Source organism: Chenopodium quinoa, unplaced genomic scaffold, assembly GCF_001683475.1.
Source record: "Chenopodium quinoa cultivar QQ74 unplaced genomic scaffold, ASM168347v1, whole genome shotgun sequence".
NCBI lineage: Eukaryota > Viridiplantae > Streptophyta > Magnoliopsida > Caryophyllales > Amaranthaceae > Chenopodium > Chenopodium quinoa.
In genome coordinates this window covers 715,446-725,563 of record NW_018743920.1, presented here as the reverse complement: position 1 = coordinate 725,563, position 10,118 = coordinate 715,446, and the positions used below count along the sequence as shown (strand labels likewise).

At 32.8% G+C, this 10,118-nt stretch overlaps 2 protein-coding genes across 4 annotated transcripts; one reads left to right on the top strand and one right to left on the bottom strand.

The window, feature by feature from the left end:
- On the top strand, positions 1-2,872 carry LOC110687788 (polycomb group protein Pc-like). The gene is made up of 3 exons (XM_021864423.1): positions 1-1,247; positions 2,043-2,164; positions 2,521-2,872. Exons 1-3 carry the CDS (start codon positions 961-963, stop codon positions 2,553-2,555), a joined length of 444 nt encoding a protein of 147 aa, XP_021720115.1. The 5' UTR covers positions 1-960; the 3' UTR covers positions 2,556-2,872.
- LOC110687787 (cyclin-C1-1-like) lies at positions 2,869-8,497 on the bottom strand. 3 transcript variants are annotated; one of them, XM_021864421.1, is made up of 9 exons: positions 8,399-8,497; positions 8,162-8,268; positions 7,055-7,094; positions 5,759-5,803; positions 4,383-4,501; positions 4,176-4,293; positions 3,838-3,882; positions 3,483-3,630; positions 2,869-3,295 (listed from the first exon to the last, which is right to left on the bottom strand). In XM_021864421.1, the coding sequence occupies exons 1-9, from the start codon at positions 8,413-8,415 to the stop codon at positions 3,191-3,193; spliced, it is 744 nt and encodes a 247-aa protein (XP_021720113.1). In that variant the 5' UTR covers positions 8,416-8,497; the 3' UTR covers positions 2,869-3,190. The 3 variants fall into 3 exon arrangements, with proteins under 3 accessions (XP_021720113.1, XP_021720112.1, XP_021720114.1); XM_021864420.1 differs by having other exon boundaries at positions 8,379-8,440; XM_021864422.1 differs by lacking the exon at positions 8,399-8,497 and adding an exon at positions 8,357-8,375.
- Between the last annotated feature and the right edge of the window lie 1,621 nt (positions 8,498-10,118).

The following is a 10,118-nucleotide window of genomic DNA, read 5'->3' as shown; positions in this document are numbered from 1 at the left end:
TGTAAGATCTAATTGGGTTTTGGAGTTTGTGGTTCCAAAGAGAGTATAAAAAAATATTATTTTATTAATGATCCCATTTCATATTTAGTTACGTGTCAAGTATTTTGGGACGGACGAAATGGGAACTGTGTCAAGTATTGTGGGACGGAGGGAGTAATTTTTTTCATTACATAGTTAATTTTTTCAGTACGTAATTAAAGATATATAGCGATAAAAAACCGCACATAAAACGATGATATGATCTGAACTTATTATTTCTGAAATAAGTAAAAATAAGTTGAGCTAAAAAAGACCTAAATCAACCTTATACACCAAGAATGCTTGAAAGATTCGAGAAAATACAAGTTTATATCCTCTATTAACAAAAATTGTTATTACCAGGGATAATGTTGTAAATTCACAGCCATATCCCCCTTTTTCTCTCCTCTATCTACACTATTGCACCACCGTAGACCGTCGTCGTCACCATATAACGACCATAAGCACCACTCGCGCAACCACTGCACAACCACTAGCACCACCGCCCGACCACTACACGATCATTAACACCATCGCGCGACCACCGCATGACCTTTAGAGCCACCCATCGCACCACATCACGACTGTTAGCACCATCGCACATCTATTAACACCATTTCACAAGCAATTCCTTTTCCTAAGGGGTTAATATGAGCCCACTTTACTTGCTTTGCAACTAGGGTGTCTTTTGTTTGGCCGGTCAATTTATAGTCGTCAAGATGGTCTTTCGCCGGCATAGCCATAGAAGGGGAGGAGAGAGAAGGAAATATTGTTGGTGGTGGAGGAAGAAGACTCTATTGTACTTATATTTGGAAGAAAAATCGGTGATATTAACATAGTTTGTTAATATATGATATAAACCGGGTATGGCTTGAAAGACTACAGTACAAGTGAGGTAGTTAATGTTCATGAACTCACCATAAACATTCAACAAACACTAAAATGGACCGACCACATCACTGCTCTCTCCACCACCACCACCACCACCATCACTTCATAATAATCAAGCCTTGTTCTCTCTCCTCCCCTCATCCCCACCATCATCATCACCACCACCATGTTCTGCCCCAATGCAACTTAATTCTACAAAACCCCAATTCAAAAATTTGCCCTAATTTAATCAACCCACCTCCCCAAATCCCTCAATCTGCACTTCCTCTTCCTTCCCAGACCAATCCCAATCTTGGGTTTTCTGGGTTTGAACCACCTCACACTTCCCAACATACCCTGTAAGAGTTTTCACCTTCCTTTTCTCTAATCTTTTACTTATACTTCTATCTTTTATTTTGTTATTATCAATAGCTTCACTGTTTTTAATCATGTTTGTGTAAATTGTGTTTCATTTTTATTTGATTCTTTATGCTTGTTTAGTTCTTTGATTCCCTTAATTTCCTCTTTTAGGATTCTAGCATTGAATTGGAATTATTGGTATAGTAATTTGTATTAAAAAACAAGAAATCTTTTAGTTTGATTGTTGTATTGATGGACTAAATCGAGCAGCAATGTTAAAATTATGAACTATCTTTAGTTAATGAAGGAAAAGGTTCAATACTTAGGCCATTATTCCCCAAAAGTTTACTCCAATTGTCGCAACTCTAAAGAGGTTTTCCTCTAACAATTGGACTTCACTTCGAATGTAAGACACACTCTTATCAATATACCCAAAAAATTTTCTAACTTCATGACTTGTATCAAGTGTATGATCAAGTTATGTGGCTATAAGTAATATTGCGAAGGAAGTTGATAAATGTTTGAGCCTCAAATCCATCTTTGCTTACTAATATGATATGTCGAGTTTTGTTTGTAAAGAAATCTATTTACTTGTATCCGTTTCTTAAGCTCACTAGCTAGTTTCTTAAAGGACTGTAACTGAGAGTGCACCATATTAGGAAAATTTCAATCTTTTGGTTATAATATACAAGTATTAAGGAGAGGGGCTTCTACTAATTTGGGTTGATTATTTTTGAGGTCTTTTCTAGATTTCGCTTTAAATTGATTTTTTGCATATTTTAATAATCATGAAGGTACTTCCAAGATGCCGGTCTTGGCGAAGTTGAAGAGATTGAAGATGATGAAGATCCGATTTTTGTTATGACAGATGAATGGAGGGAGTTCTTTGCAAAATCTGAAGCCAAAAGAAGAGAAGGTAAGTGTTTTCTTTGTAAAATTTGTCTATAGATTGTGAAAATACATCTAAAGGTCTCAACTTTCAAGATAGTAAGAATTAAGAAACACATCTGGCTTTAGTTCTGGCAACGAGTATTAGGGGAACTGATGATCTAATTCGGTTAGTGGTGTGATATCAAAAATGGAATTCAAACCTTAGCATGATTTGGAAATCCGAAAATTGTTACTCGTAGACTCGTAGTAGCATTATGAGGCATATAAGCTTGATATAAAATGATTAGGTAGCTTATGGAGTTTTGGTGTAAAGCTTTATAAGCTTGATTTTAACTTGCATTACTTCCACATAGTTTCTGATTATTTGAATTGCATCTTCAGCTAAAAAGCTAGCCAAGAAACAGGGGAAGACCTAGAGGAGCAACATGAAAGTTGGAAGGCAACAGCAGTTATATGTTTTGTCATGGCAATGGACCTTTTGATCTTAAGAGGGGCAAATTGGTGATATTCTGCCCGTTCAAAACTCTGCTACAAGTTGCAAGACAATATGTTTAATTTTGCTGATTGACAATTGGTCCCATTTTTGCTGCGGGAACAGTTCTTGTAAATCCTTTTAGTTGTCTGTAATTGTGGATCATATGCTAGAATGAAAGTTCAAATACATATAGTTTTTTGGTGGATCAATTTTGAAAGTTAGTATGTTTGCATATTGCAATGAATATGAAATTCGCAAGTCTTGATACTAGTAGATTAATTTCAATGCCAATCAGCATCTCTCACAACCTTCAATAGTTCATAGTACTACACTTGACAAGATATTAACAAATCAGATGAGAGAACAGAGAAATTAATCAACAATAGTGTGTTGGGTCAACTGATTGGTAAAAAGCCTCATGGTTGCACTGAACAATATCCAGAAAAACAACGCAAGGGCTCTACATGCTCACTTTAGATATAACAAGTGAATTTCTATCAATCTACACAAATCTACAGCTAAATCTTATCACGAAAAAACAAAAATACTCCAACAATCACTGGTCTGGCTGATACATTATGATCTTGAAGGCAGCTTGCTGAATATAACGTTGACCCTTTCTTCAATGTTATTCTTCATGCTGTCATAGAAGTCTAGTATCTCCATTGAGATGTTCTTCACCTGAAATTATATGTATTAAAGTTAATGATCATGCTCTCTATATGGGCAAAAGCAAGAGCATGGAAAGCATTACATGATTTTTCTTTGTTTTTTGGTGATGGGAAAAGTATTGTTTACATAAACATGAGTTTGCTATTGCTTCCACCTGTGAATAACGAGAAGGGAAAACTATGTTGTGAATACTAACCACATTCATGTCAACTCGAAGCTCTTCAAACCAAGCGACACTATCCTTATCTTTTGACACACTAGCTATGTATATGCATGCCAATGCGATCAAATGTGGAGGATGGATTAGAATTAGATCCATCTTATATGTGTCGTTGACGATTCCCCTGCATAAATGAAGCATGTTATATGACTCACACAATTCTCGTGAAGGCTTTTATTTCTAAACAATGCCTATTCTAAAACCAACAATTTTGACAATAATGCTATGCAAATTCATAGATATTTATTTTTAGAATGGGAGATAATTGTGTGTGTGAACATTTAAAGATAGTGATTCCTCTGTGACAGTAACTTCCAAGTTATAATCTTACCAAGTGAACTGCATTAGGTCCATCATACCAGCATCTTGGAGAAATCTGTACAAGGATGAAAAGAAATAAGCTGAGATATTCAATGCATGAATAAAGGGTGCAACGAAGAAATTTTCAGATTGATGGGGTATTTTTGTTATTAAATTCAAGTATATCTAAGACATTTGATTAATTGAGATCAATAAAGGGCTAGTATTAGATATCTTAATTATACAGATTAATTATCTCCTATATCATAGAGGTAATGGATAAAGTCATGTTAATCGCAACAATGCAAATAATGATAATAATAAAACATCAGAAGACGAGGAGCAATAACAACAGTACAAGATACTTACTGAGTAAGTGAACGATAAGGATGAAATACAACTAAATAGTAGTTCAGGGCTTCTAAGATCTTCATTTCCATTTCCAGGATATCTTTGATGTCAAATCGGTATCGTATATCTTCAGGATCTGCCAAAATTCATGATGCAGTTTGTCAGCCAAAAAATGGAGCATCAAGGAGCTTCACTAAACACAAATGGTGAGGTAGCAGGTATTACATATTTTTTTGATGTAAAATACCAGGAGTCTAGCCTGTACAGTACTCTCTTCAGCTTTTGCAGCCAAGTACAAGGCAGTTAATGCAACTAGACGTGGATCGAATTCTGTCAAACTCTTTCTGCAAAATTTAAAAAAAAGAAAAAGAATAGAAATCAACTTCTAATCTGAGATAATCTCATGCATTCTCTAACTTTTTAGGTAATTAATTCCACCGCATTTCAAGTTTCAAACTTTTTAGGACTTCATAGCTTTCAATATTTCTTCCAAACAAGTTAAGTAAAAGGATTTTTGTAAGAAACTACCTTGTAAATTTGACATTTTGTGAAAAAATACATTATCACAAAAAAAAAAAAAAAAAAAAAAAGAAGAAAAAAAAAAAAGGAGTGTCGTAACTAACTACCTTATAAAACACAAAATGTTGTAATATATTACCTTACGCCGGATTTCCTCCGTTGGCCCTAGCTTTGGAAAAATAAAGGTAAGAATTTGGGACATTAAATGTGGAATTTTTTTTTTTTGAGAATTAGGGTCATTAATGATACGTGAGAGGCACGTGACATGGTCAACATCAGAAAACTAGGTCAACGAGGAAAATCCAGCATAAGGTAGCATATTACAACATTTAGTGTTTTATAAGGTAGTTAATCACATGTTTTTTTATTTTTTTATATTTATAAGGCAGTTTTTCACAAAATGTCAAACTTATAAGGTAGTTTCTTACAAAAAATCCAAAGAAAAAATGGAAGGGATGATGTCAAAGTCTACATTATGTCAAGTTGCAAAACCATGATTAGCAAACTACACTGCAAACCAAGTTTCAGGTAATAATCAATTTTACTTCCATGAATTTGAGAGGAAGCTTCAGATCTATACCAAACAGTGGTGTCAAAGTGTGCCTTGAATACAAGCAAATTTGAGTTCGGACCAAATCTGAGATACATATGTAGCTCACACAATACACCAAACACAAGAAGGTTGATGCACACTTCAACCTTAGTTATGTCTAGCATCAGAATACTTTGCTTCCCAAACTTAAACCTATGTACTGTGATGTAGCTGCAAATGTTATTTGATGTCATTATGTCAATTTGTCCAACCAGTACATAAGATCCTCACAGGATGGGAGGAAGAAAATGTGCCCCTCATGCTGAAAGCCGAAGGCCCAAAAGTCCAACCTAGTACTATGATTAAGAAAACAAATCATATTTTCTACACAAGTTTTTCTAGCATAGAAGTTGTCACTACATCTAAGGATATTTCCAAACCCAAAAGCAATTTACTAGCATAAACCATCATCCAATTCTGAAGTCCACTACTCCTTGCCAGAAAAAAACATAAAATTACAACTCCAATATAAAGGTATTCATGAAGATACCTGGTATAAACACGTCTCATATATGTAATGGCAGAAGCAACAACCCTGCAAGAGTGAGGAATTATCAGAGATTAATGATGTCAAGACAGCCTAACGATGATAGAGTTCTTTCCTCTTTCACAACATATTGGTACTTTTGGGGTTGAGTGAGTAAGATAAATATGCAACAACAGATATAAATAAACACTTACCTTAGCCAGAGTAATTGAAAAAAACATCTGGGGCATTCAGGCCACAAACTAAATATAATATTTACATCTGAATAATTATATAATATGCCAAACACTAAATACAAATTGATGTAAATAAGCATGTGCCTATAGTTTACATTCTCATTTAGATAGTGCAGATAATTCAATTTCAATCGGAGATTTTTCAATACACCCAGGGTATTTTTTGCACCCTTTGATAATTATTGCTCATTTGGATCATCAAATGAGCCAAAAATACTCTCGATACACCTTACATCCAGATGTAAGTAATAATTTTTTTATTTTCTAACCTCTCACATAAAAGGTAGTATTTCTTAGGTGACCAATATATGATTTTTAAAAAATTCTTCCAAGTTTTTATGTTAAATATTTGTTATTATACTCATTGTGCAAATTAATAGCATATACGTAGTACCTCTTTGTTGTTCCTTAACAATTTCATGTTCTCGATTCATTGTAAATTTGTAATTTTAGCATTGTTTGTTACTTTGAGTTTCAAGTGTGGTTAACTAATTAATTTGCTTTATATTATCATATCTACAAAATACTCTATTTACTTATGATGTTTTACCAAAAATTTGAGTTCTTTTCACTATTTAATCATAAAACTGTAGTTATAGAATAATATTTAGTAGTATTGATATCAAAATTGTAAAGGTTTGATTCATCCTATAGATATTGATGCAATTTTAATTTATTTTATTTTATTTTATTTTTATTTTCCTATTACAGACATTACTATACTTTCATTCACTTATTAGTATTGTTGAACATGAATAACCCTTCTAAATTAATTTTGATCAAATTCACAAATTTATAATATGTGGCGCATTGCCTGGACTAATAACTAGTTATTGATACAAAGAGAAAGTATTGATGTAATGGCTTGTTGAAACATTAAACAACAATTTAAAGTGCTTTAAGAAAAAGAAAGAGCTCTGAAATAATTTTATGAGGCATCTCTTACACATGCCAGAACTCGCTAACAAACTACAGAGGATGCGCAATAAATGAGTAAAAAAGCAACTCAGTTAAAGCTCAATTTTAGACGAAATGTGGATAACAGTAGAGATAGACTTCCAACCTTTGCCTTACTTTCACAAGCTGAGCCATCTTTGTAATATCTGCATTCCAAGAAAGGGCCATTGATCAATAAGGAGTTGTCATGTTGAAGACAAATTTCTAAGCAGTCAAGACCCAAAGGCCAAACCAATGGACTGCCTACATAAAGGGGTGAATAAGGCACTAAAGCAGACCATTGAATCCAGCCACTCTACATTTTTAGCATCTACCTCCTATTTCCACGAAGAAAGATATATAAATCCACATAAGTTGCTTGTAGACACAATGATACATTTACAGCATGAACAAGGCAAGCCTACAACAAACAATTGCTTAAGCAGCTTTAACACGTTCCTTATAGCTTAAGCAATGTGCTTTCCAAACAAACTGAGAAAGTGAGAAGTGAAGGAGTCACCAAGATAAGGCATAGTTTTACTTACTATATACCACTAATTATTTCTATGCTAAGCTCCATCACAATTGATCCTCATTCAGTAGGGGTACAGATTTCCCATCCAACCCAAATTTTAACTTAAAAGATAGAAGATTTCATTTCAGAAAAAACCACATTGATCACTTTCATCATTTTCTATTAGTTCCAAATGTGATTTAAATGCTATAAACTACGGAGTAGCTGCTAAGGATGAAGATTCGAGTTCCTATTTATATACATTTCTATCTTTCCATATACAAAGTACGATTTATCCTCAATTAGAAAAACTTCTTTCAATATCGTCCTTTGCCATTCATGACAACTAAAGCAAGATAAATTCCCACTTATCCATCATTAATTCCTTGCCTTACAGCATAGAGAACATTCATAAGACATCAAGCTATCAAATATACAACTCACTTGCTCCCAAACACACTATATTTAATAAAAAATGAATTATAAGAATAGTAACTTCCTTCCAAACCCTTTTAGTTAATTCAACACACAAATACATTTTCAGTCATTCAAAAGTAGTGATCAAGAAAATTTAAGCTTCAATACTCCATCAAATTCAAAACCCACCTTGTTTATGTTAATCAAACATACACCCAGATAAGAAATTCCACCCAAAATTAAAAATTTAATCACAATTGAATTAAAAAAAAAAAAGGAAAAAACTTGAGAGAAAGAGTATACAATTGGAGATGTGCATCTTAACGAGCTTGAAATCATCAAGGGTAATCCCACGATCTCTGTCAAGTTGCTGGACAACATCTACATCTTCTGGGTGCATCAATTGTTGGCTGCAATAATATTGTTCAATTGAAAATTAAATTATTGAATTAGGAAAAGGAATTAAGAAATTAAACAAAAAAAAAAAAAAAGGGGCACTCGAATTGTAATTGTTCCTAACTCGAGCCGATTAATGCCGACCTGAAATCTGAAAACATGAGAGTTCATATACGTTGTAAAAGCATATTAGACATGAAAATAAAGACGATTGTTATTATTGATGCCTTGATGGTAATGGATCGGATCCTAAGGTCCAAGTCCAAGTCCAATAATCAATAGGACCCTGAATCCACATTTTTAAAAATTATTTATTTTAACTATTTACTACAATTTTATCATTGTTATAATGGAAAAATGTTAAAGATAAAATTTTATATGAAAATAAATATGTTAATTGCGAATTAGAATGAAGGTAGATAGTTGGGCAAGGTACCTCAACTATCGACGTGAATGATATGAATTTGATTGGCAGTATTTTGTCGTCGACATATGAACATCAAATACTAATGTAGAGTATAAAACAATATCAAATTTGCTAATATATAATCATAATTAAGTCAATAATTTATGAAAGATGATTGCATAAAAAATTTATTTATTTTTGGACTTAATCCAAGTAATTGATTTTTATTTTAATTTAAATCTTTAAAATATAGTTATAAATTTTATTTATATAAATGGTCATTGACATGTGTTCTTTCAAATAAAAAAAAATAAAAAGAGCCATTAACAAGTGTGATAGGGTGGTTCCAATTCCCTCTTACTTTTGCTTTTGCATCAAGGAAAAAAAAAACCTCCATACTTGAGGTGATAATAGGGTGGTTTCAATTTGTTTATAGAGCGAATAAAGGTAAAACAACCCTACATTAAAAATATTGTTTCAATTGAAAAAAATACAAGAGAGGATTGCTAACTCTTAAGTATGTTAGCTACTCGAAATAGGAGGCTACAATAGTTGGCTAGTTCTATGATTTTCAGGCGTGAGGTCATGGTCGAATCTCATCAAACTTATTCTACGAGGGATTTTCCTAGAATCCCCCCTTTCTAGGGTAAGCCTTCTTCTTACCATTTCTTCTCCTTACCATTTTTTTTTTTTTAAAAAAAAAAAAAAAAAAGTATAGTGAATTGCTCTATCCATTATCAATTAATTTAATATGGTACGTACATACGAAGAATAGGTTTATTTTTAGCCCATTATCAAAGGAAGAGGATGGCGAACATTTGAAAATCTCTTTGGTGACAAGAGTAGAGGGACTATTACCCGCATGTTACAACTATGTAATTAGTCTATAGTCCGGTGTGTTGTTAATTTAGTTAAATAATCTATCATATTAGACAAACAAACATAGAACTTGTAAAGCTAACATCAATTTTTTGTGACCTCTTGAACAATTGAATCAAACCCAACAGTTTGAAAAATTCAACAATATACAGTTGTTCATCAAAACATGAGGACACAGTACGTATTCTTGATTGTTCCTACTTATTTAGAGGTCAATTCAAACTTTTCATAATATCTCGTAGAATGAATTGAATTTCTGGCTTAGAAACTCCAATCAATCTAAGCCACAATATGAAACGAGGAAAATTCCTCAACTTACTCGGAAAGTCAATCTAACTAAGAGAAGCTTTTTTATTTTTGGAAACCATTTTATTTGAACTAGCTTAGTTATTAATTATGTTTACTGCCACTATAATTTTTAAACACTTTTTTAGAACAATCAACTAGATTAGTTCCCATTTGATGCACGGTAATAATAATCTTTTATCCCATAATTAATTTGTGATATAATATAAAAATGAGGCAACTCATGTGGAATAAACAAATGTATGCTCATAAAAAAGATGAAACAATAAGGCA